Below are 27356 nucleotides of genomic sequence, written 5' to 3' on the forward strand. Positions count from 1 at the left end.
GGATTTCCTAAATGCTCCAGTTCTTTGTGGCCAGTTGATCTTGAAGTCTGGAGTCCTTCTGCTTTTTGTGTCCCTGGAGCAGACAAATAAAGAGTTCAGCACCTAACTCTTTGCCATTAATTCTAATTCCAGTGTGACAGCGTGAGCCAGGAGTCTTGAGATTTCTTTATTACAGCAGAGCTTCCCTCTTCAGACGTAGTCTTCAGAGGCACAGGAACATTCTGAGGAGATGGTGTTTAGATGCAAGTCTTATCTTGTACACTAGTTTGTGAAAGGAGACTTTCTCCCCAATCCCATCTATTTTCTCTCCCTATAGCCAACTCTTTTTGAAGCACTTCAGTTTTGATTTCCAGTAAAAATTACCAGAAGCCTTGTATCCAAATTGTCTAGCCCCTTCTTTTATCAGAAGGGGCTCTGGCTCTTCCTAAACCACAATTCTGTCTAGATGAGGTATCCTCCCTCTGTCAATGTGAAGAACTGTTGTTATCCCCTGCTAGAATTGGAAGTTCAAGGAGGGCACTGGGAATGAATGGACGCAGCCCCATTTGGCTGCTTCTTCTTTTTTTTCTAAATTTGTTTATTCAGTTTTCCATCAAAAGATATACAAAGATATAACCTTGCATCATTATTGCAATTTGACACAGACAGTTACATTTAGGAGTGTGTGGTAGATACAGGGTTGAGGCAGGGGAGCCCAGTGTGCACTCTCAGCTCCATGAGTAAGTGAGGAAAGAGAAAAAAAACCCTTTCCTCCTTCATACACATTATTACCATACAGAGTGCATGTGAGTGCATGGCGGAGGGGGCCACGTTTTCAGTCTCAGGCCAGCTGCATCATCTATTCAAGGGCATTATTAGCAGTTCCGCGGTCTGATCCAATCTGTGTACATTGATGGGTGATACGTATGAGTCTATCACTCCCTCCCACTCACTCTCACCATTCGTATTAGTGTCTCCTTTCTCATCACACCCACTCTAGTCCTTCCCTTCAACTTGTTCCCAACAGCTTTCCTCAATTGCATCCAACATACTAAACCACATCTCAAGGTCCCTTTCCTCATGTTTATCCGTACACACTCTTTTTCTTGAGCGATGTTGCGTGATTTTTCAATGCATAATTAGTGACACTGGGATAGTTGCACAGGGGGCGGCTGCCTCTAGAAAGGCATGGACATGCTCCATTTCAATATGCCTTGCCAGCAATTTTTTGACTGGCCTATTGTTTTACATTCACTATCATAGACCATTTGGTCATCTGTTAATATTGAGTAACCGTTGTGAGCACACACACATTGTTGGGAGAGGTGGGACACTGGGACACTTAGGAGCAGGATGGTGACTGGGTTGCTTTAACTTCGCCTTCTGACTCCTTAGCGCTTTTCATAAGGTAACATCCCTTGAAGTTCCCACTGCACTCCAACATTTGACTGGCATAGCAGTGTGGTTGGTGGCGAGGGGGGGTAGTTGTGATGTATGGGCAGGCACTATTTGCGTTGTGGGGTGTTTAGCCAGGGTGGGAGGGACAATGTTCTATACTAATTAAAGCACAGTGTTTTATGTTGTATGTCAATTGGGCATCTTCATGTCAAAAGAAGTAGTGTTTGTCCTGCCAACTGTTCCTTCCCTTTTTCAATTAAGGGGCCAGTTATTGGTCCCACCCCTGCCTTCCTGGGCCCAGAAGTTAGACTATTGTCCTCTGGAGGGCAAGATGGTTAACTCTAGCCAGGAATGTGTGGTGGGACTCTGGAGGTGACGTGAGTGGCAACATCAGTTTTAGCTTGATTTGATTCAAGTTGCACAAAGTACATTTTATTAAATCCACTTTCCACTAACATTATCAAAAACTGTGTCATCAAATTAGATATTTAAAACTAAATGGAAATTAACTTTGAATCAATTTGCTGGTATTTTCACAGATGAAGATAGAAATTAAGATTTTAATCACATCTGTCCTGTTCATGGAGAATCTAGCTTAGCCTTCGCAGCTAAAAAAGCTTTTGGGTATTTTAAGGGCTCAGCCCTGTGGGCTTACAAGGCACACTTTAGGGGTGATATATTAGTATATATATATATATAAAAAATAGGTTACTTTCCATATGTCACTGCAGTGCCTTTAAACTGCAGAACAGCCACAACACCATCGTTGGCATCGTCCGTGCTGGAGATGACATTGCGGTACCTATATAGGCTCCACCCAGGCATCAGTTCTTTTCTTTCCACTCCAGCTAGTCCTGACCCAGAGAAGAGCTACTCCTCTGTCATTTATTTACAGGCTTTTTCTGATGTTGTGTTGACTATTTTTGAGGTTTACCTCCTGGTGTGTCAAGGATGTCTTTGCACAAGTCGGGTCTTAAGCTCCACGGCGTCTGTCACCGACTGATGTCGGTGACGGACCCGCAACTCATGTGTCTTTGATGTCTGTAACGCAACCATGACACCAAGTCGTGCTCCGATTGCCAGGCCGTGGCCCTGAAGGCTTTGAGGGAGCGGTCCCTGAAGCTGCTAGCGTCCATGCATAGGACTCCACAAAAGTCAAGATAGCGGTCGTGGGGAAGATCCCAGGATCAAAGTCCTCCTTGTCCCATTCGCAGTCATTGGGACACTCAGGTAGTAGGAGCGCTCTTTGACTTCTCCTCAGCCGTCAGTCGATGAGACGAGGAAACCTTGGCGTTCTAGGCCTCGTTCCCGGGAACATGTGCCTGGGTCAACTCAGCACATCTCTGAATTTACGATGGCCAGAGCGACCCCCACCCAACTGAAAGAGTTCTGTAAGCACATTCGCCTCATATTTGCGCGGCCTGTCCACGTCTAACTGCCTTCGGTCAGAGGCCCCCCATCTGGTTTCGCATCTGCAGTTCCAACCCCAACTCTGGTGGGACACCAGGGATCAATTCCTGGATCCGGACTGACACCAGTCATGCCATCTCAACCTTCCTAATGGTCCTAATGCCGATGCTCCCAGCGACACCGGTGCCCCTCCAGCAGCAATCAATCAATCAATCAGGGGTTTGTAAAGCGCGCTACTCACCCGTGAGGGTCTCAAGGCATTGGGGGGTAAGGGGGAGCAGCTCCGGATCAGTCGAAGAGCCAGGTCATGAAGTCTTTCCTGAACGTGTGCAGGGTCGAGGAACATCTGATGTTCACAGAGAGCTTCCCCACAGCAGCACCATCCCTATTGTCATCCCCAACTCCGAGATCGGAGCCTGAGACTTATTTTTATCAGCTAGGCCTCAGAGAAGACTTGTAGTGGTCATTGGACCCTTCAGAATACCAGCCCTATGAGGAAGAACAGAGTGTGGACAGTTGGAGGACCTGGGTCCGGCCAGCTCCCTGCATTCATCTCTAGACGCTGATCTGCTTTCTCTCCCAACTATGGCTATGGAGGAGGGAGCTCCTTACACAATGGTGGTGTAGAGAGCGGCTGCAGTATTTAAACTTCAGCTATCCACGGTGGCAGTCAAGACTAATCTCTTAACAGAGGTGCTGCAACCGGAAGTCTCCACCTTGGATCCCTTATTCCCATTCAGTAACACCCTCACTGACGTCCTGTTGGATACTTGGTCCAAACCCAGCACAGGGGCTCCTGGAAATAGGACAATTGCCTGCCACCATCACCCCACACCTGGCGGCCCAAACTTTCTCACGTAACACCCTACCCCTGAGAGCTTGGTGGTCTAAGTCTTCACCCTCCAAGGTGCTTTCCCTACCGCTGCCCCAGATTGGGAACCCAAGAGATTAGACTCATTTGGGAAGAACACGTTTTCTTCTGCCAGCCTTGCAATACGGTCCGTGAACACCACATGCCTTTTGGGCCGTTATTCCCACACTTTGTGGGATACGGTTGTGCAAGTGCTGCCACAGGTCACGAAGGAGGCCCGGGCTGTACTCTTCCAGGCTGGCCCCAACTGGAAAAGTTCACTATTCGATGCAGACTTGACATGACCGACTCGTTAGGCAGTGTGATTCCTTGACAGTGGCCCATAGGCACCATACCTGGCTGAGGGTGACTGGCTTTTTGAGGGATGTTCAAGCTTTTTTTATGGACATGCTCTTTGAAGGCACCCGTCTCGTCAGAGACAAGACAGATTCGGTGCTTGAGCGCTTTAAGGATTCTCATGTTAGGTCCTTAGGCCTTTCTGCTGCCACATGTCCACCTCAATCTGCCATTCACCCTTTTCCTGGCTATGTAAGGGGCTTTCAGTTGCGCCTATTCCTGCCCAGCTGCCATGCATGTTCCCCAGCCTCTACGCGGCCAAGGGCATGATACCCACAGACCTCATGTTTCAGATGGCCAACAGTCAGGTCAGACCGCACCCCTAATACTGCAGCCATCTCGAAACCCTCCTAGTATGCCCCTTTGCCCCCATGGGCACCCAGTTGGCGACAGGATTTGCCATCACCTGCCTCACTGGCAGTCCATAACATCGTACAGGTGGATTTTTGCAGATTGTCCGAAGAGGCTACTCTCTCTCCTTCACAACTACTCCTCCCTCCATGCCTCCATTTCACAATCAGGTGACAGAGGTTCACCTGTCTGTTCCCTGCGAGGAGGTCATGACTGTCTTATCCAAGGAAGTCATAGCTAGAGTTCTGGTGCCAGAAGTAGGTTGTGGGTGTTATTTCCACTACTTTCTGATTCCCAAAAAGGGCAAGGGCCTTTGTCCTATCCTTGATCTCTGAACTCTCAGTCTCTTCCTCAAAAAAGAGAAATTCAAAATGCTCACGTTAGCTCAGGTCTTCTCTGCCCTGGACCCAGGAGAGTGGATGGTAGCATTGGACTGGAAAGATGCTTATTTTCATATTCCCTTTCTCCCTGTCCACTAGCACTATCTGTGGTTTACGGTATGCCACAAGCACTTTCAGTTCACCGTGCTTTCTTTTGGCCTTACCAACACCCCTCAGTGATGGTGCTGGTTGCAGCTCATCTGAGGACGTTGGGGTGCCGGTCTTCCGCTACCTCAATGACTGGCTGATGGAGGCAGGATCGCCACTGGCTATCATCTCCCACCTACAGACTAAAACGAACCTTCTGCACTCGCTGGGGCTTACCATCAACATGCTGAAGTCACACCTGACTCCCTCTGAGGCACTCCCTTTCATCTGATCTGTTCTGGACACCGTGCAGTTTCGGGCTTATCCTCCCGAGCAGTGAGTCCAGGATATTCAGGCTATGATACCGATATTTCAGCTTCTATCCAATGCAGTGGGATTGACTCTGAGACTGCTGGACCTCATGGGCTCCTGTATCCTGCTGATGACACAAGCCAGATGGCATATTCAGGCTCTGCTGTTGGACCTGAAGCTCCAGTGGGTGCAGCATCGGGGGAATATCTCAGACCTTGTCCAGATCTCGGAAGGAACTGTGAATGATCTGCAGTGGTGACTAACAGACCATGATTGGGTCAGACGCAGACCCCCTCCATTCCCCAACCAGATTTCACAGTAGTGACAGATGCGTCACTCCTGGGATGGGGCAGGTATCTGGGAGAGGTGGAGATCAGAGGAATCTGGTCTCTGGTGGAATCTGGACTCCATATCAACCTGCTGAATCTCTGTGTGATCAGACTGGCATTTAAAGCCTTTCTACCCTCAATCAAGGGAAGGCTAGTGCAGGTGTTCACGGACAACACCACCGCCATGTGGTACTGCAACAAACAGGGTGGGGTGGGGTTGTGTACCCTTTGTCAAGAGGCCCTGAGCCTCTGAACATGGCTGGAACAGCAGGGCATATCCCTGGTGGTTCGACACCTGGCTTTCTGAACGCCAGAGCAGACAAATTCAACCGAAGATGCCTAGCGGCTCACGAATGGCGTCCCCACCCAGATGGGGCACAAGGTCTCTTTCAGCAATGAGGAGAACCTTGGTTAGATATCTTCCCCTCTGTCAAGAACATGCAATGTCAGCAGTTTTGCAAGCTGGAGTTTCCAAGGCGGCACTCGCTCTTAGATGCTTTTCGTCTCAAATAGAGCTCAGGCCTCCTGTACGCCTTTCTGCTCATACCACTCCTACCCAGAGTTCTAAAGACAATCAGAAACAACCAGGACCATGCCATCCATGTGGCACCGGATTAGACACTGAGAGTCTGGCATCCCGAGTTACTAGGCATGTTCATCAATCCTTCCATCAGACTGCCCCTTCGGGAAGATCTTCTATCGTAGTAGCAGGGGGAGGGGGAGTGTTCTCCAACCGAACCTGTCTACTCTCTGCTTTCTTGTGTGGAGACTGAACAGTAACAGTCAATAGTTTTTGACCTCCCTCCCAAAGTCTGTAATATCATCTTGGAAGCCAGGCTTTCCCCCGGCAAGATGGTGTACGCTTACCATTGGAAAACATGTGTTGCATGCTGTGCAGAAAATCTGTTGATCCCCATTCTACATCTCTTTTTGAAGTCATACTTTTCATTCTTTTTCTTGACCAGCAGGACTCCGCTCTGGGCACTATTTAGGGCTATCTATCTGCCATTTCTACCTTCTTGTGGTTGCCTTTATTGAAGTCCCCCATTGTACATAGGTTCCTCAAAGGACTCACTCATCTCTTCCCTCCTTCCCCATTCTTTATGCCTCAGTTGGACCTTAATCTGGTTTTGACTTTTTTGATGTGCGCTCCTTTTGAGCCTCCACACAATTGTCCCCTCAGGCTTCTCACGCTGAAAACAACCTTCCTTGTGGCGATTACATCTTCCCGTAGAGTGAGTGAGCTGCAGGCCTTATCATCTAAGCCGCCTTACCTCTCAGTCTATACTGACAAAGTGGTGCTTTGCTCAAAGGCCTCCCTTCTACCAAAAGTGGTCACCCCTTTTCATGTAGGCTAATCTATCACCTTGCCTACCTTTTATGCTTCTCCACATCCCTCTGAAGAAGAGGTTAGTGACTCCCTCGTCTGGACCCAAAAAGAGCACTCTCATTCTATCTTCACCACACACGAGAGTTCCAGGTGGATGACCAATGCTTCATGGGGTATGGTGTTGCAAAGAAAGGTTGGACGGTGTAGAAGGGGACCATTTCCAGCTCACGGAGTTCCAGTCTTGGACATCTGTCAGACAGCAACATTGGCTTCACTGCACACGTTTACCAAACACTACTACCTAGACAGTCAGGTCTGCAGGCACGGGCACTTTACCCATTCGGTCCTGCAGGACTTTCTTGTTTGAAAATAGCTTGTGGACCCTCCACCAGGTATAGAATTGCTTGGGTATCTGTTCAAAAGGTAAGTTATCTGCAGCTAGAAGTGTCTACCAGAATAGCGAGTTACTTCTCTTCAGTAACCCCTTATCTGGCAGAGACTATATCTAGTGCAGATTCTTTACCCACACACCCATCTTCTCTGCTTTGTGAACCAATTTTTAGGGACAGAGATGACCCCTTTCAGGGCTCTAATTTTGACACACCAATGGTCAGCGTTCCTCATGGCTCTGCACTTCTGGAGTTGAAAGTTGTTAAAGGTAACTGACATCAGTGTACCTAAATAGGTACTGCAATGTCACTTCTGGCACGGACTATGCAGATGACAAACGCAGAGCTGATCGACGCCACCTATCAGCGTGCAGGGGGTACTGCTTACGAAAATTGTTCCAGATCCAGTCTGACTCCTGAGGAAATTCAAAAGGTAAGGAATCTGTAGCTAGATATAGTCTCTACCAGATTAGGCGTTACCAAAGGTCAGTAACTTATTCTTCAAGAAGCGCTACCCTGACCAACAGTTTTGACTTAAGTAACGGTATTTTCCAAATTGTCATGTCCCCTGTTCAGTGCTCCTCTGCTCTCAAGCTAGGTTTGCTCTCTACAAATACAAACATATGCATAGATACACACAGGTATATAAAAGAACTGCTGAATAATTTCTTGTCTGAAAGTGCTTTACCCATGGCTTCAAAGTTTTCTGCGCATTAATGGAAAATAAATTCCAGAAACCCCGTTTCTGCATGATGTTGTGCTTAACCTCTTCAGTGCCCATGACGAGATAGTCTCGTCATGGAGCACGGTCGTGCTGTGCCCATGACGAGACTATCTCGTCATGAACCCCACCCACTAATACAACGCCCGGCACAGGAGGGGGAAAGGGCATGGCACAGAAGGGGTTAATTGACTATAGACTAGTCTGTATTTATCTGTGGTGTGCAGCTTGTTGCAATACACTGTAATGAATGAACTACAAATATCAAGATTCTATCTTTAGTAATTTCCTGCAATGAGTCTGTTTTCTCTGTTTATGCACACAGCTGGAATACACAGCAAGGCTGGACTTTCTGTGGCGCGTGCAGGCCAAGGAAGAAATCAACGAGATGAAGGAGTTAAGGGAGCACAACGAAAACATGCTTAGAAACATTCTTCCAAGCCACGTTGCCCGACATTTCCTGGAGAAGGATAGAGACAACGAAGTAAGTGTTTATTTCTGTATTGCTGAATTCTCTACGACGATGCGGTGCTCATACTGATTTCTATAGAGCTCCTACCGTGACAGGCGACCTTGCCGCCGCACGCTACACATTGCTCTTAAATTATTCTGTTCGCAGCTTTCAGTCAGACTTATAGAATACAGCTGTTAGACGGTGAGTGCTGGGGATAAACGGCTGTGAAGGCATCTCTCAGAGGGCTGCCCACGGGCTCATACTCAGGAGAATAAACTGCGTGCTCATGGAGTAACCTCCTTCAGGTCCGTCACTTCTGATTACCTGTCACGTTACCTGTGCTGCAATCTACGCACTGCCTATTTTGTTCACATCAAAAGTAAGTGCGCAGGCTCAGAGTTTTTCTCATGAGCCTGCCACTGTCACTGAAGAATGACAGAGCTGTCAACGCCAAGGCTGCCAAGTCTTGCTTCCACCCCATGCGGCTTTCTTTCACCACCCTGCACTCCAGGGCATATTTATCTAATGCTTCGCGATACATAGCTGCCAAGGTTTCAGATTGCTTATGTGTGATATTTTCATGGTTTCAGTGTACTTATAATATTCAACGACCAAATGGGTAACACTTAAGGGGATATTCACAAGGACTTATCTCTGATTTATCTCCACCTTAATGTCAAAAGTCAAAAGTGGAGATAGATTTAACACCCCATTCACAAGCTGGTGCAAACTTCAGACAACGCCAGTATTCCCGCGATAAATGCCCCAAAAGTTATCCCCACGGTGGACACCACCAACTAACCCTAATGAGATGCAGAGTAGGCGTTCCTGTGCAAAAACACAAAAAAAACACAACACCACTTTCACAACGAACTGCCAGATCTGCAAAGCGAACCAAAAACAGGCGATAAGCCGTGGTAGCAGCAGGGAATCAACACCTGCCTTTTGCTGGTGTTAAGCAGGACGACTACCTGCAGCATAAATGGGAGCCCAGCCAAGAGCCAAACCGGAAGACCCACAGATGCCATGGAGACAATGAGCATGCAACACGGATACCCATGAGGGCCACAACACCCACCGCAACCACCCCAGGCCCGCCACCACCCCCAGGACCCGTCCCGCCCCCCCAGACATACACATACCGTGCACGACACAAGGCCACAAGTAGCTCATGGTGAAGCACATTGGCAAAATGAGAACACACGTGTGGACAGAAGAACGAGAAACAGTCACACAGCACTGAAGTAACAACCAAAAACTTTATTGAAATACAACACAAAACACCAATGCGGAAGACTCCTGTTGGGTCCGTCAGGGACAAACTCGACGTCACCGCCTGGAAAATAAAGCACAAAATCAGGACATGTGTCATGCGCACATCAAAGGAGCGAGACACAGAGAAACAGAGAAGGAAAGGAAGCCAGAGAGAGAAAGAGATGGAAGGAAAGGAAGGGAGAGAGAGCGAGAGAGAGACAGAGGGAAGGGAGAGAGAGTGAGAGAGAGAGAAGGAAAGGAAGGGAGAGAGAGAGAGACACCGCCACCCCTGCACACCCAGGCCCCACTGCTCACCTGCTGGTGTGTCCACCAGTGGGTACATCACGTGCCCGTGCAAGCTCCAGGCCCTGGTCCCACCACCATGGCATGGTCCACATCATGCGGACCCACCCCATGGTCCAGCAGGTCCCACACATGACGCTGAGTCCTGAGTCATCAATGGCAGAGACCAAATCAGTGCACACGTCATCATCGCAGGCTGCACACCCGCTCAGCTATTTCGGTGCCAATAACCCTGTGCAACCCGAGTCAGTGCCACGTGGTGGTAGGCCCGTGACAGCCGCAAGGCTTCGGGTGCCACTAACCCTGTGCGCAACAACTCATGGGCCCTGTATGATTGAGAACCGTGGAGTGTCCGTCATCTAGTCACCACTGGCACAGGGGAATGTGACATTGTCTGCCCCTTATATTTGTGGGGTACCATGGCCTGTGTTGCCTGTGCCGGATAGGTGTGGTGTGTGCAAACCTGCCCTCAGGGAGTGGCCGTGACATGCTGACAACTAGACCAGTGACCTGCACACCATCAGCGAGTACGCCTGCGACAGGTAGCTATGTGGGCCCCCCTTAGAGTGTAAGCGTAGTGGTCTGGCCTGGAATACGCCAGACCTGCGCAGGGCTTTCAAAAATGACTCGGGGCTCTGGGTGTGGTTCAGTCCATGTCTGGACAAGGAAGTGACTAATGCGTGTGTCCCGGTTGTAGTGTCCACGGCACCTGGAACACGATAAGCAATATAACACACTGTGACTGGCATCCCACTAGATGAGCATCATTGATGTAAGGGAAATCCCTGTCCCTACATTCATCCACACATTCATACATGAATGATGAAAGACATGACACAGCAGTGTGTTACTGGATGTTTATTGCACATCCAGTGGAGATTTGCAGCTGGAGCGGTACAGGGCCATGCCGAACACACTACACAATATGGGCATGTGGAGAGCCAGCCAGAGTCCATCCGTGGATAACAAGTACTGCGGAAGAGGAAGGGTACATCCCGCAGTCTGGTCGCTGTGTCATTGGTCATCAGACAGGATATGGCAATCCATGTCGCGGTCCAAGATGAGTGCAGTGGAGTGTATCGGGGGTCACTGGAAGGTCATGGGGCCATGTGCGGCACCAAGCAGAAACAGGTAAGGTGGCGAAAAATGAATGCTTGTGCCTACTTCTGAACACAAACCCATCCACGTCCTCATCCTCGCATGTGTGCTCTGCCCTGCCTGTGGATGTTGAAGTACCGGCTGCGGCACTGTGTGCCACTGACACATCAGGGGCCAGAGGAGAGTTGTCGACCGCACTGTGTGGCAGTGACACATCAGGTGCCGAAGTGGATACTCCTGCCGCACTGTGAGGCACTGACACACCAGGGGGCGGATATGTGGATGGTGTGGGGGCAGCAGCATTCATCAGCATCACGCCTTTTGGCAGCAATGCCATGATGAGGATCTGCAGGGCATGGTAGATCCCAGCTACATTCCGCTGATGTGCAGCGGTGGCTACCATCCTTTCCGCCTCCATCCGCACCATATCCTCCATGAGCCTCCGCATGTGTGCTAGCTCACGGCTGTCATCGCTGGAGCCACTCTGAGCGGACAGGTGTTCTTCTCTCCACGTCATGACTCCAGCGATGTCAGTCAGGGCTCGTTGGAGACCATGGAGCGGGCCGTGGGTGTCCGTTAGGGACTGGAGCTGGTCTCTGATGGGACCTAGACATCCAAGGATGGCGTCCTGTTTGGTAGCCATGATGGCAAACTCCACCCGCACCTGCTCAGCCGTCTCCCTCTGGCACTCCAGCACATGGGGTTGGAAGGCCATGTGTTGTTCCTGGGGGTCTTGGGTGACTGCCGGGGCTGTGGGTGCCTCCTGCTGGGTGGTTTGGTTAGTGGGTGGGGCCTCCTCGATGCAGCTGGGCTGCCCTAATCCTGGAGATGAGTTGCGGATGATGTCAATGATGTCTTAGAGGACTTGGGTGTTGGTGCTGGGGTGTCCTCCTCATCATCAGTGAATAGTGGCTGGGACTGCTCTTCAGGAGGTGTTGACGGCGCCCCTGCAATTTGAAGGGGGGATGGTGTATTACAATGTGTCCACATGTATGTAGCCGCATGGTACATGTTGACATTCAGACAGCATGGCATTGTACATTGTGACAGTCTGTAGATCAGGGCCATGACCCAGAGTCATTGTGGGTGTGCACTGTGCTCTGCTTGATTGTGCATGTGTGCCATTGTGACCCTCTCCACCCGCCCCCCCAGTACCTGGTGGTCACTCACCCTGTTGTGATTGTGTTGTGTCCTGTCGAGCAGTGTCCGGTCCCCCGACTCCGGCCACATACTCTACACTGATGACTGACGACACCAGCTCCTCCATGTCATCCAGCTCGAGCTGTGGCGCTGGGCTACCACCTCCAGACTGCATTGCTGCCTTCTGGTTGACTGCGAGTTTCTCCTTGGTCTTCCGCTTGATGTCAATCCATGCTCTCCGACAGCATTCACCTTGTCCACAATGTCCCGCCATATTCCATTTTTGGTGCCCAATGACACGTTGGAGGTGACGAACAGTTGTTGATGGTGTTGCATCACCTCTGTGACTAGGATCCTGTTTTCCTGTGGACTGAACTTCGTCTTCCTCTTCTTCTTGTCCTTGCCCTTCCCTGTCCCCGAGGTCCCAGGCTGGTCGTCTGGGATGCTTGTGGGGTTGCACTCGCCCTCTGCGCCTGCTCTGGCTGCCTCCATGGTGCTTGGGTGTTGGTCAGTTTGTGTTTGAGTTTTTTTCTACTTTTATAGTGATTTTTCCCACCTGCCATGTGTGTATTGCAGGCCCGGCGCTGCTTATCGCTGATTTCCTCATCCCGCTTTGGCCCATCACATGTTTTTTCGCATTGAGGTTTGTGTTCTTATCTCCATCGAGGTGGTTGTATCGCGGACATTGGCCGCAGTTTCGGAAGACTATCGCATGGTACTGCCTTGTTGTGAATTCCACATTGACACGGGGTTATTGTGCAGCGATAGGCTGCGATGTGTAAGTTGCGTTAGCATTTTTTGGAGATGTTTAGCACACGTTCTTGTGAATATACCCCTTAGAGTGGCACTTTCTCACAAGTATAATCAAACAATGAAGTCAATGGAAATAGATCCATATCACAAATACACCAATTTGAGCAAGGAGAAACTCTAAGGTCTTTAAACTGCTACAAAGCACCTGAAATGGAAGGACTCTAACCTAGTGCCCCGTGATAAAAGGAGTAATCCACAGAGCTATTCACATTGCATACAGTTCTGTGATATGTTGGTACACATTGCCTGCAGCAGTCATATTAACCCTCTGAACTACTTTATGGGGAGTCAAAACAGCCACAGGACAAAACACCAATCTCTTTCCAGCAAGTAAATTAATCACTAGGGTTATTTCTGACATTTTTATGGCTGCCTGAAAATTGCTGGATACATAAGTTACTCTGCAGCAGGTACTTTCAAACTTATACGTTATTTGTACTCACAGCACCCCACCCCAGCTCAGCGCCAGGTGGGGCTGAATCCCCATGTAACAAAAGGATGTCTGTGACAAAAATAGTAGCCCACTGAGCTATCTGCAAAAACACAGTTTTGTGATATGCATGGTGCATGTTCTTTGCAACAGGCACATTAACACTCTGCACTACTTTTTGGCAACTGCCACTAGAAAGAAGTGGGAACCTTAATCATTAGAGTTTTCTTTTGACTTACCAACTCACTTAGTCACGGGCAGTGCTTGGAAAAATAATACCTGCCTTTGAGTGAAAGTTACCTGTCCAAAGTGAGGGTAGGCTGGCACAGAGCTGCTCTTCTGTCAGTCTGCAGTACTACAGAAGTAGGGGTGAGAGCTCATGTCATGGAATGTTGCTAAGTTCAGAGCAGGCTGGTGCTGTGTGTCTTTTAAAAAACACAGTAAGACCTATCAAGTTTTCACTGACCACTGCATACAAACAGCTTACCCCTCTGACCCACACTTTCCTCCCAACATGACAGCACGTGTCGAGGAGGACACAAATTGAGATGTTCACTGCCATTTCGATGTGTGGATCCTGGCAGCAGCAATTCCTTCCTGGGGTCCTAGGCCAGCAGTTATTAATTCAAAGCTTCCAGACTGCGACAACCGGACCCTTGAGCCTAGCTGGCAGACAGTTTGACACAGTGGTGCTTCACACCCACAAATGCACTGGCAGTACCTGGATATGCCAGAGCCCCACTCTGGTGGCTGGAGTCACACACGAGGTTAAAAACAAAAACTGGTTTGGCCCAAGAATCATCTGCTCGTTGGCACCATACAGAAAAGGTCAATGGTGACAATACTGGTGGAGTGGCGCCATATGCCGGAAAACAAAAACAGACAACTTAAGGCGCCTCCTGAATTCACATGGGCACTGCCAGAGACAATTATCTATATGTGGACAGACTCCAGATAGGATGTAGGCAGGCCAAGAGCCACGGTACGGCCTCCGAGGATGCTGTGGTTGAATCATCCCACCACGGTATACCTCAATGAGGGTCTAGTCGAACTGCCTCCAGGCTGCTTAAATCTTGTGTAAGGAAGTCTCAAATTTAATAAGACATTAAGTGTGTGGGCCTCGACGAGACTTGTCTGCAGCACAGAGTGTGCAATGCACATGTCGCTGACGACAACACTTGCCCCGCTGTTCAATCTTGGTCAAGTCCCAGCTTGTGCCTCTGCCCTGGCAGTACACTCAGGTGGTGTTCAGGTGTTATTATAATGTGTGACTACGCATTTTAGTGCAGTGATGTAATCCACCACACTAAAATGCGTTAGTCTAACCCCAGATGTGTGGTACTTGGCAGATCCAATGACCTCTATCACTATTCACTCTCTTAAAACCAGACTACACTTCCTCATTAGCGGAAGGTCAAAGTTTGTTTTTCTGTTTTTAGTCATACCGGGCGTACCCAGGAATAAACTACCTTTTGGGGCACCATCACAGCATTTTTAACCCACCCTTGCACTTACCCCACACATGCACACTCACCACTACAGCGTTCTCCTTTTAGAAGATCTCCGCGAAAGAGCCCTCTTGCAGGGCCCTTGAGGAACTGCAGCCTCAACCGCATGAGGAGCAAAAACACCCTATGATGAAGCATGACTGCTTAACAGAAGTGTGAGGACAACTCTTCAAATTTTAGGAACTTCTCCACTAACAATAATATCCACCTTGAGACCTATCTATTTTAGATACAGCCATCTCCACTCATCTATCTCTCCTCCTATGCAATCCATAGCCTAATGGGCTGGTTTCCTTCCATAGGAGCAGTTGCCCTTCAGTGTCTTTCACTTGGCTAAGATGCACACAACACAGGGCAGCAATAAACGTTGTTGAGCTGTGTCGCGTGAAACTGATAAAGCAGAATGTACAATATCTACTAAGATTTGATGCACTTCTGTACCCTCTTAGAGCTGCCACAGTGTGTGCCGCTTAGTGCCAATGCAGGCACCTTTGCACCATGTTGAAAGGCAGCTTGCGTTACAGGCAGGATTGTTTTTGTGCAGGAAGGAATAACTTCCTACACAAAAATAATCCTTAGAGGCAATTTTCTCTTTCAATGCATGATCAGGTCCAAAAAGAGAAATGTCAATGTCAGATAGCTATTGTTAGAAACAGAATACACCAACATTTCGGGGGGGAACTTGCTGCTAAGTTTATTCAGTATAAATCGGACATCTATGAGTTTGGGGAAAATACAGGCAGACTCTTGGCTAAAAACTACAGTATAAGGGAGTCTTGAATCGAATAAGCTGTATTAAAGATAAAAAAGACCAGATTCAGGATCAACCGGGCAAGGTGCTGGAGGTGTTTCAAGAGTTTTATAGGACGCTCTACGCTTCAGACACGGAAGAGGATGATGTAGTTCAACCGGGTCAGGAATTTCTGTGTGACTATACAACATCTAAGGTTACACCGGAACAGTCAGAAGCACTTTCCTCCCCGATAACTAGGGAAGAGTTGGAACTAGCAAGCGCCTCATTGGCAGCGGGGAAGGCCGCCGGTCCTGACTCACTACCCCTCGAATTCTATCGAACATTTAGGCATACTCTATTAGGGGAGCTGGAATCCCTGTTTGCACTTGCCCAGAATGGCAGGACTCCTGACTCATGGCATAAGACCACCATCGTAGTTTTTACAAAGAAAGACAAGCCAGAGGTCAGTCCCTCCTCTTATCGACCAATCTCCCTAATTTGTGCTGATAGTAAAATCTTTGCTAAAATCATCGCACTTAGATTAGGAAAGGTCATTGCTCCCCTAGTCTCTATTCCCCAGCACGGTTTTGTGCCTGGCCGTGATACATCAGATCATATCAGACGGGCAATTGCGTTATTTGATTGGGCTCAGGTTTGCAAACAACCTTTGGCAATGATCCTGTTGGACGCCGAAAAGGCGTTTGACAGGGTCTCCTGGGGCTTCTTATGGCAACTGCTAAAAATTAAGGGCTTCCAGCAGGAGTTTATCACAGCCATATAAGCTTTATACATCTCCCCAGAGGCCTCTGTACGTATCTAAGGACAAGAGTCGCGCTCCTTTTCGATTAGCAGAGGAACCCGTCAAGGGTGTCCCTGCTCTCCGCTTTTATTTTCAATTCATATTGACCCCCTCTTGAGTAAATTGGATAACAATATACTGATACAGGTGGTCATTGTTAATGGTGTGGCTTACAAAACTTTAGCTTATGCCGACGATGTCGCCGTCTTCACAAAGGACGTCTGTCTGGCTCTCCCAGCAGTCTATGATATAGCTAAGCAATTTGGTGCAGTCTCTGGCTATCGTCTTAATGTCGACAAAACCCAAGTCATACATTCAGATGTTGCAAGACCTGTAGGACTCCCAATAGCTGCAGTTGCAACTTATTTGGGGGTGAAGACCACCCCTTTAGTAGAGAAGATACCAGAAATCAACATATTACCTATCATTAAAGAAGTGAATCAGACTCTTGAGAGATTAGACCACTTGCACCTCTCACTTAATGGTTGCTCCAATGTTTTAAAAATGTCTATATTCCCGAAATGTTTATACTTATTCAGGACCATCCCTATCGAATTTCCATTGCAATTCATCTCTAGTGCAGAAAGGGCTTGCTTAAGATTTTTCTGGGGCAATCACAAAGCCAGAAGGGCTTCTAAATGGCTAATATTTCCTAGATTAAGAGGTGGGTGGGGCTTACCTTCTCTAATGCTATACCACTGGGCCGCACTTTTACAGCAAATGGGACCACTATTATCTGGGGGTAAGGAAGTGGTGCCTGAATTTGCCAGACCTACAATTTTTGAAATTTTACTCGGAGAGGATGCACGTAATTGTTTAGTCAGAAAAGTTGAACCAAGTTATTATAAGAAAACTAAATTCAAAGTTATTCAATCAGTGTATTCTGTTTGGAAAAAGGTTCGATGATGCTTTGGCATACCTAATGTTAACACACATTTTGTCATATGGTTTATTGCCCTCAATTTTTCTGGATTCAATCACCTTCAGCTGGGTTAATCTAGGGGTTAACGCACTGGGCGAATTCTTTTCTGAGGGTCAATTTGTTTCTTTTTCTGACCTCAAGGACAAGTATGGGCTCCCTACTAGGCATTTTTTTAAGTTCCTACAAATTAGGAGCTATCTATCAAAGATAGCAACCTTAAGAGTAGTTAAATTTGAGAAAATCCTTCTTGTAGGGCTTATAGAGAAAAGATCTAGGATTGGGCTGATTTACCAAACACTTATCTCTGACCTGCCTGATGATTTAAGCACCCAAAATGATAAGTGGGATAGGAAATTTGGACAAGAGGAACTGATCTGGCAATCTCTCTTGAGCTGGCTAACCAGACCTTAATAACTGGTAGTCTCAGGGCCCAACACTATATGTCAGTTTTCGACTTATATTATACTCCCGGGAAAATTTCGAAATGGTCCAGTTATCGTGGGAATTCGTGCAGCAGATGTGGAACCCCTGCTGCTGACACGATTCACATGTTTTATTCCTGCTCTAAACTGGCCCAATATATTCAAGATATTGAATCTTTTCTTGTCCAGATTACCGAAAAATCCCTGACTTTAACACCCACTTTAGTGATCTTGGGGGTCGATCAGATGCAAAATTCGGCAGTGCGAAGTAAAGCCGAAGAAGGCTTTTTGCTTATTGCTATGTCTGTTTTTAGCGTGGTTATTACTTCTCAATGGATATGCCCTGACCCACCTACATTTATAAACTGGAGGGCCCGATTGCTGGCCATATATAGTATAGAATCAGCAGTATATAGACTAAAAATACGAAGAAGACGTGAGATCGGCCAGAAAATCTGGGCCCCTATTACGGATTGGATAGGATGAATTTGTCTTCATATGTTTTTCCCTCTTTGGTCCTCTCTTTCTTCTCCTCTTATTTCTTTAAATACTACCTTTTTCACTGCTTTTTTCTTGTTTTTTTTCTCTCTTCTGATGTTGCTTTTGGGCTACGTGCTGTTAAAATTTAACGCTAACTGTTAATTATGATCTGCCATATCTTTTGTATGTAAGAAAACATTTTTTTTTTTTAAAAAGGAAACATATATTGTGGTATCCACTTGATACTAAATACACCTGTATGTTTTACTGACAATCCTGATACACCAACTCCTCACTCAGTTTAATAACGTTTGCTGCACAAATATACACCTTGACTCCTTCTTTACCTTTCTTTACCATCTCTGGAGATTCATTGTTAAACTGGCAGGAACAGAAGTAATACTACATCAACTACTTGGAGACTATAGATGATGAGATAACTCCTGAAAAGAAGGAAACAAATTGGGTCGGGAAGTTCTGAAAATTTAGAATAGGACAGAGAAGATTGAGTCAGTTAAAAGTGTCATGTATTTCCAGAATGATATGCTTTTATGGGGGGAGAACAAGAAGCAACATGATTAACATCTTAGAGAAGTGTTTAACATTGCAAAAATGAATTGGTTGACAGCTTAATACAGCCAATTGCAAATCTGCATTACAGAGTTTGAATTATTTGGGACTTGAGCTGAGGTTCGAGGGTATTAAACCCAGACAAGCATTGGTGAGAGCCATCAAAGATGCTCCACTTCCATCTAAGAAGAAAGAGCTGAGATCTTTGTTAGCGTTGGTTGAATTGTATGCCAAATTGTATGAAATATTTTGATAAAATGAGACAATTGTTGAAAAAAACAAGTTGAGATTTGACTGATCAGATTGTCACCAAAAAGACTTTGTCAAAATGAAATCTGATATTTATTCGGCAAGGACTTTGCAAGGTTTTAACCCTTCCTTGAATTGTATTGTAACCACAGACGTAAGTTGTGGAATTGAAACAATCTACTCAGAAGGAGCCAAGTGTAACATTTGCATTCACGTTGAGAGCATTATCACCCTCTGAGGAATGACACTACATTTTATAGAAGGAGACTCTGGCTGTTGTTTTAGGGTCTTGAATTTGTGTAGCTTTCTTTTCTATGAGACTATTGGACTATAATTATATTTATTTGAAATGTGTGTGCGAATATGTGAGGTGGTTTTGACCACAGAAACCTGAATTGAAAAAAACTGCACAGTTTTTGGGAAGTTTGTCAGGACCTTTCAGTGGAAGAGGGTAACATACTAAGGGGGACACAAATTGTTCCTCCTACCCAATTAAGGAGAAGCAAACTGGAAGTAAACTGGACACCTGTCATGATGGGCAATTAGAGACTGTGAAGAGTGAAAAAGGGTAACAGAGTTATATTGGTGGCCCAGAATAGATCAAGAGATGGAGTGGCAAGTACGAGATTGCATTGAATATGAAGGCGCTGACAAGTCACAGGGTACACTTAAACCTCCTTTATGTCCTGTGAAATGCCTTAATATGATGTGGGAAACAATTGGAGAAGCTGTGATGGAAGAAAATGGTAACAGCATATTTATAGTAGTGGATTTGTTCACTAAATGGCTGGAAGTTGGTCTTGTTGGGTGTGTAGATCTAATAATGAGGCTATTGTGAAGTTTTAGGATGATTTTTTTCAAGGATGGTAATTACAGATATTGGAATCCAATTTACTGCCGGGACGTTTGAGGAATCCTGAAAGAGGCGTTGAACATAAATTCACATCAGTATATCATCCGGAAGGTAATAGAGAAGTTGAGACATTCAATAGAGTAGTAAAAGGTATGTGGCAATTGCCTGAAAGGAGGAACTATAATTAGTTTTTTTAAACTGAAGGAGATGATGTGGTTATGTAAGATCTCTCTCACAGGATACAGCCCCTCTACTATTATGCATGGGAGAACTCCTTATAGCAAATATAACCAGAGTTGGGAGTTGGAGGGTAAATTGGCGAGAAAGTAGAAAAGGTAAATATCAAGAAAGCAAGCACATGGTATGTATATGAAATTGTATAATAGAAGGCAAGGAGAAAAATATGTGGTTTTGGTAACGGGAGACAGAGTACAGCTTAAGAAACAGGGTAGAGTTTGGAAAGGAGAGAGTGAGTTTACAAAACCATTATGAGGTAGAGATTTTTACCAATGCTGTTAAACTGAGCTATGGTAGAGACTGAGCGACTGGCATATCAGTAGATTATCTAAATGCAGAGGTGAACATAACACAAGGTTTCAAGGTCATAAAGAATACAAGAGTGGTAAAGCAAAAAACTAAGCAGGGCTAATGGATGAAAATGACTGTCACAGGGTGAGCAATCCTGGGAAGAAGACTGATGGAGTAACAGGATCAAAGGAGGGAGATACTCACCAGCATGAAATATATATTCGCAAAAGTATATTTGGGTATACCATTGCGCGATCTTTTCATCTGGAGAACCCAGTATCAATCTAAATGTAATTATCCACTAAGTAGTATTGGATATAAGATTTGTGCTGTATACATTCCTTACTATATTATTTATCTTAAATGCATATATTTATTGTGTTACAATGAATGTGTCACTGGGAGGGGATATAGGCGTTTTTATGTTTAAAGGGAAATATGTGTGATGTTTATAATTCTAGATCTGATCTGTAAGCTTAAATATCTGTGTATGTGTTGTGCTTAGTATTTCTGGGGATATTTTTTTTGCTATTCATCTTTATTGATTTTTGATGAAGGAACAAACAATACAAAACCATTACATAAAAACAGAATACACAAGGGAGGAAATGATGGCAACCAGAAACGTGTAGTCTGTTTGCACATTCGTGTAAAAACAAAGAAAAAGAACTATAGGCCTGTACATTGATAGACAATACTAATGAGAAAGCAGTGAGAGGTTGAGAAGATTAACCAATGGTGCGGTGAGCTCAATAATAACAACATAAGCAGGGTAAAATATACAGAAAGCGACCCAACACCGGGGGGATGCTACAATGAGGATTCTTATCATATATGCTATAGTGGGGTTTAGGAGCTACCTTGTGTGATCCGGAGTACTCGCCCTGGTTCCGAGTGAGCCACAGGCGCTGGCAGGTATCCCATCATCAGGCAGGAAGAGTAATAGGTAATTACGCAGTTGATGTCATATGTTTTTAGGCCTAGGAGTGGGTGGCTGTAGAGTTGCGTAAGTATCACTCATCGTATCACAACAGACTAGGTCTCGGATCCAGCCCTCGACTGTCGGACTGATGTGTGACCCCAATGCAAAGATACCTGTCGCTTCGGTAAGAGAAGCGCAATGGCGGCATAATGCCGAATCCCTACCGGGCGTGTTTTGACATATCCCAGCAGCACCATAAGCGGGGATGGACCTAGCTTGTTTTCAATCATTTGTGACAAAGTGTGAAACACCTCTTCCCAAAAGGCTAGTATCGGCGCACAGTTCCACGCAAGATGTGAAAAATCTGCATAAACCGTGGCACATCTAGAACAGCAATATGATTTTGTGGTGTCAAACTTGGCCAGTAAATGAGAGGTAGTGTAGGCGCGATGTAAATATTTGAAATGTTGGAGTTTTACACCTGTGATTACTTGAGATCAATCTGGTTTGTTCACAGCAGAATTACCTTGTCGTATCCGGTATTGGGCTACCCAGATCTCTCTCCCACGCTGCTCGTGCACCCCTATCTACAGCAGGCTTCCGTGAGAGAGCTGCATGATATAGTTGCAAGACCAAGTGGGAACCGTCCGGGGTTGTAATGACCAGTGATAATAATGGAAAATCGGGCGGTTCTGACGGGGGAGTGACGGTCAGGACCGCAGTGCGGACTGTATTGCGCAGTTGATGTAATATGAATCTGTCCATGTATGTCACATTATACCTTTCCACTAGTGAAGTGGCGGAGTGTACTTCGGCATCCGCTGCCACCCAGCTCGAATAGTCGGCATGTGGATAAAGTGCATCTGGTGAGGGCTTCAGTGGTTATTGGCAGCCAGGGATTGTCAGCGAGAGCGACATGTGGCGAATATAAATAACTAAAAGATACCGTGAGAGTCTAGTCCAAGCCCAACATGGAGTTGGAAGCATTTGAATTTCAGTAGCATTTCTAGGTAGGCCTCATGGCATAATTGTGGAGAGTGAGTATGGATGGGCCTGCGACCAGTTCAGCTTCAGAAATTGCATACGATAATAAAACCAGTGGGATGGGAAGTGTGCTTGCGGCACTAAATCATAGAGGTAAAAATCTGGGACATTAAACCCTCCACATTCACATGGCAGGGTCAAGGTTTGCCAGTTGACTCTGGGTTGCTTGCCAGCACATACCAAGATCATTAGCATGCCACGTGAAGTGTTGCAAAAGGCATTAGACAGGACTATCTGGATGTCGAGGAATAAATATAAAAACTGGGTAGTACCACCATTTTTATGATTGCTATTCTCCCCGCTATGGATAGTGGAAGTTTAATCCATTGCAGTATTTGGGATGCTAATCTATTACGTGACCACAGTTCAGGCGTACAATTTTGGCACTTTGATGATTGAGATGGAGGTATCTGGGTGGGCCTGTACACCATTTTAAAGGAAAGTGCAGGGGACAAGAGGCTGCGGTATCCGTCACGGGGAAGCTTTCAGACTTGTTCCAATTGATTGCGACACCAGAGAGCGCTCTGAAACTGACCACATCACGAAGTAAGGATAACAGGTAGGTCTCAGGGTCCCTGATAGTATATCTGTGTATGTGTGTATTTCCATTACATAATGTTTAGCTTTAAAAGCTAACTGATATAGTTCCAGGGCGCCTGGAGCAAAGCGGTGGGAGTACCAGGTCTGCAGTAAAATACAGTCACCCTTCCATAGTTTGGCATACAGGTTTTATAGTGTCCAAACAATGAAAAAAATATATCAGCCATGTCATGTTGAAAGCTCCCCTTTCACCGCTCATTGTAAACTTGACTGTACGCCAAATAAACTTATTGTTTCAGATATTGTTTTGTTCAATGTATCCATATGATTCAGGGTTATGAGAGGCACACATTCCTGTCCAGTTTTTCATATAAATCTTAGATCAAAAAAGTCACTGCAGTTGTGGTAAAGTAGAACTGCCATCTCAATTGAGGTCAAGTAGGACTGCCAACTCTTGCAGACTGAAACCGACGCCTGCACTGAGTTAGCCCCTCTACCTCGGTGCCCCACTGTCACTGGCTCTTAGTGGCCCTTGGCCCCCCCAACTACACCGGATGTGGCAGAAGGTCTTGAAGCGACTCTCCCTTACCCTTCCTTCGCTTATGTTGTCCTCATTTTGTTGTACCCTATGTCCCCGGTTACGTTTGAACTGCACCATACCTGCGCTACTCGCATGCTACCCGGTGCTATGGACTTTGTCAGTACTGCTCTGTCTTTATTTGGGATATTGCCTTCCGGTCTGGTGTGCTCTTCATGCCTTTACATCCCTGTTTTCCTGATACTGTTGATTACTGTACATCATGTTACTGGCAATCTCTTTTCTCTCCTTTCATACCCGCTATATGAGCGCTGATCTGACTGTATGCCTTCCTAATGATGTGCAAAAGAAAAATGTTAATAAAAATGATTTAAACAAAAAAAAAGTAGGACTGACAACTCTTAGAATGCACTGGGTTGCTAGAAGGACCTAGGACGCGGTATTCACATAAACAAGAAATCCCACACTCATAAATGATAAATCCTGAGCTCCCTGTGTCTTAAAATTGGTTGAATCTTCTATATCTCTACCTTTCTAGGAGTTGTACTCCCAGTCATACGACGCAGTTGGTGTGATGTTTGCCTCAATCCCAGGATTTGCAGACTTCTACTCCCAGACTGAAATGAATAACCAAGGAGTGGAATGTCTTCGTTTGCTGAATGAAATAATTGCTGACTTTGATGAGGTAAGAGGTATTTAGTGGAATATTTATACCCAAACAGTGTGACCTTCAGTGCAGTGACCACAGGATGGAAATTACATACTGTACATGGCAGAGGGAATTTACACAGCAATGTAACTCGTGGCCACCAAGTTTGAATGCGGGCTTAAAGAAACATCTGTGTGGCTATTCAACATCTGGCAACAGACACCATACCTCATTTCATCAATGCACACAAATGCACAGAGAGTCAGTTTTGGGTCAGCCACCTCAAGTCATTGATTGTTTCAAGTGTCTTTCATGTTGTGTATCAGTAGTTTTGTGTAGTTAAGCATCCAGCAGTGGTGATTGGCAAAGGAGCTTGTCTCCAGTATCGCCTGTACTTTGTAAGGCAAAACGTGACAGCAACTGAACAGAATGACATTTAAAGCTCTATTTTCAAAATATTTTTAACCAAAGTGGCGCTCAAAATAGATGCTGCGATGCCTCTGCCTTTTTGTCATGTTCAGTCACATCTTAGAAATGCTTTTTTGTGTGGATAATGTACAATTGAAGGGGGGCATAAAAATGGAATAAATACCAGTGTGCTGAATGGCTGCATCTTATAAACTTACAAAAACCTTTAAAAGACAAAAATATGGTGGGCTATTTTGGTTTCTATGTTTATATCTCACAAAATTTCTTCAGATAAGTTACACTGTGCAGTCATTTCTTGTTGCATATTCATGTTTCAGCACCGTGTTCATCTTACAGGTGTTCTGTATCTGGACTTTTTCCTAAGAACAGTACTGCAAGAGAATGCCAAAAAATTACTATGTCACACCGTTCTATTGTTGAGACCTGTGTCAGGAAAGGTTGCACTCATGCTCTCTGTTGTTGCCTGCAGGTAGAGTTGAAACTAAATAGTGGTCAAGACAAAAGCTGGCTCCCGTAATATAGTTCTTCAAATAAAGACAGTTTCAAAAATGTCTGTAGCAGACCTGTGTGGTCAGCTGGTTGGCTTCTCCTTGAAAGTTTATTTATTAAAGGGTGAAAGTGCACAAAATGAATTTGTACTACATCTCCATGGATATTCTTTTTCTCGAGCTGTTAATAGCATGTACAACAGTTCCTCGGCCTGTCCCACATATAACAGGGTAACAGTGCTGCTATACTGAGAGGACAGGATGGCTCAGTGAGTTGAATGCTTGCTACTTTAGAAAGTGCAGGTCCCGAGTTTGAATCTCAGCAAGGCTCACTCTGCCTTTCATTTTTCTAAGGGCAGCCAGTTGAGTACCATGACACAGGCTGTTTGCAGCAGTTGTTATTCACCTTGCTCTGAAATGTGACAAGTGGGTTAATGAGTGTTTTGTAAAAAGCGTGCTATATTATTCGATGCTTTATGAAATGAACCTGAATCGTTTTTGACTGGAAAAGCACAGATAAATACATTTTAACTCATACACACTGGGTGACTTATTTATGAGAGGCTTGGGCCGCGAGAGCGTCACTTTTTTGACAATCTGGCCGCACAAGCCTCTCAATCATATATATCAGACAATGCAAAGCCACTCTGCGTGACTTTTCATGGCCTCATAGATATGGAGTAAGACAAAGCAGCGCAAGTCGCTGCTTGCCTTACTCTGCGTATTTTGATGCTGCCCCAGATTTACTTAATCACGTAAACCCATCCAGCGCCAAAACGTTACATCTCCCCAAAGCAGGCATTAGGAGGAGACATATTTTTATTCCTCCTCGTTTTTTCCTCTTTCCAGGAAAAGGAAAACACCTCTCAGAATTGTATTTGTGCAGGAAGATGTCCCCTCCTGCACAAAAAAAAATTGTGCATGGAATGTAGGCATTCTTGCACCATGCTGCATGGTGCCTACGGTGGCGCTAGGCAGCAAATTGTGTGCCAGTGCAGGGGTAAAGGACAGGAATGCACCGTATATCATAAATACGGTGCATTCCTGCCCTTTCACATTGCCGTAGGGCAGCGCAGGAAGAAGACTTGCGGCCCTGCCCTACCCCATAAATGAGGCCCTGGGTTTTCACAAGATTAAAACAGCCTGCGTATTTCTTCCATTTGCATGTTTAATGACAGCCTATGACCGCGGCTACAGCTGGCTCCCAGTGAACTGCCTGCACATCTCTGTAATGGTCGCCTTTATCTTTTCTAGGCATAATTGCTAGAAACTGCGGGACTCCGATATTGCGCTGCTGCGGCCCTGTAAATGAATTATAAAATAAATATTTTATGCGGCATGGCCCGTAAGTGGCAGTCTCAGCAGGGCGATTGCCTGGCTTCGGCACTCATCCCGTCCAGGGCACTTTCATTATGAAGGCGCTTTAGCACTCCGTCCTGTCTGAGCGAAGGGACGCAAGCATTTCATTAATAAGAGGCCCTAATTAGCTCCTGGATGGCACTCAGGCATCTGTAGCTGAATAATGAACGAGCGCAAATGAAATGCCCCCTGCTGCCTTCCAAGCTATTTCTAGTCTGCCATCCTTCAGAATATTCACTGAACTGACTCTGGTGTACTGCTCCATGCCACCTAAAACACAATACATTAAGCAGAAAAAGAATAAACACTTGTGATATCTGCAACATATGACTGAATAAACAACAATGGGGCCGATTCACAGAACTAATCTGAGACAAAATCCTAAACGTACGACTTTTCGTATTCACAGAAGGCATTTAGTAGTAGTAAAGTTAGTAGTCCTAACTTTACTACTACTAAATGCCTTCTGTGAATACCAAAAGTATTAACTTTAGAATTTTGTCTCAAGTTAGTTGTAGTAAAGTTTGTAGTCCTAACTTTACTACTACTAAATGCCTTCTATGAATACCAAAAGTATTAACTTTAGAATTTTGTCTCAAGTTAGTTGTAGTAAAGTTAGTAGTCCTAACTCTACTACTACTAAATGCCTTCTGTGAATACCAAAAGTAGTAAGTTTAGGATTTTGTCTCGGATTAGTTCTGTGAATCAGCCCCATTATCAGAAAATGCCAACTCTTAAAAAAAGTACTGTGGCAACTAAAGTCCTGTATACATTTTATGTGACTTGAAGCATAGAGATGCTAGGGCCTTACATTACATTTGGAAAGCAAAACGGAATGCATGTTTCCTTTTAGAAAAAGTGCATGATCTGTGTTGTCACAATTGTGCAACTTTATATTTGAAACTGTGTTAAATTACAACTTGTCATTTACATATGGT

General features: G+C 45.7%; 1 protein-coding gene across 2 annotated transcripts in view; it reads left to right on the forward strand.

Annotated features, from left to right (window-relative positions):
• The window catches only part of ADCY8 (adenylate cyclase 8), a 1038851-nt gene that overhangs the window by 969362 nt on the left and 42133 nt on the right, over positions 1 to 27356 (forward strand). For both annotated transcript variants that reach the window (XM_085604917.1, XM_085604918.1), the window contains 2 exons: positions 8219 to 8377; positions 24032 to 24178. In XM_085604917.1, the coding sequence (XP_085461043.1) occupies positions 8219 to 8377; positions 24032 to 24178 (306 nt within the window). The remainder of the gene's footprint in view (positions 1 to 8218; positions 8378 to 24031; positions 24179 to 27356) is intronic.

The sequence above is a fragment of the Triturus cristatus genome, chromosome 5_1, assembly GCF_964204655.1.
Source record: "Triturus cristatus chromosome 5_1, aTriCri1.1, whole genome shotgun sequence".
In the NCBI taxonomy this organism is placed as follows: domain Eukaryota; kingdom Metazoa; phylum Chordata; class Amphibia; order Caudata; family Salamandridae; genus Triturus; species Triturus cristatus.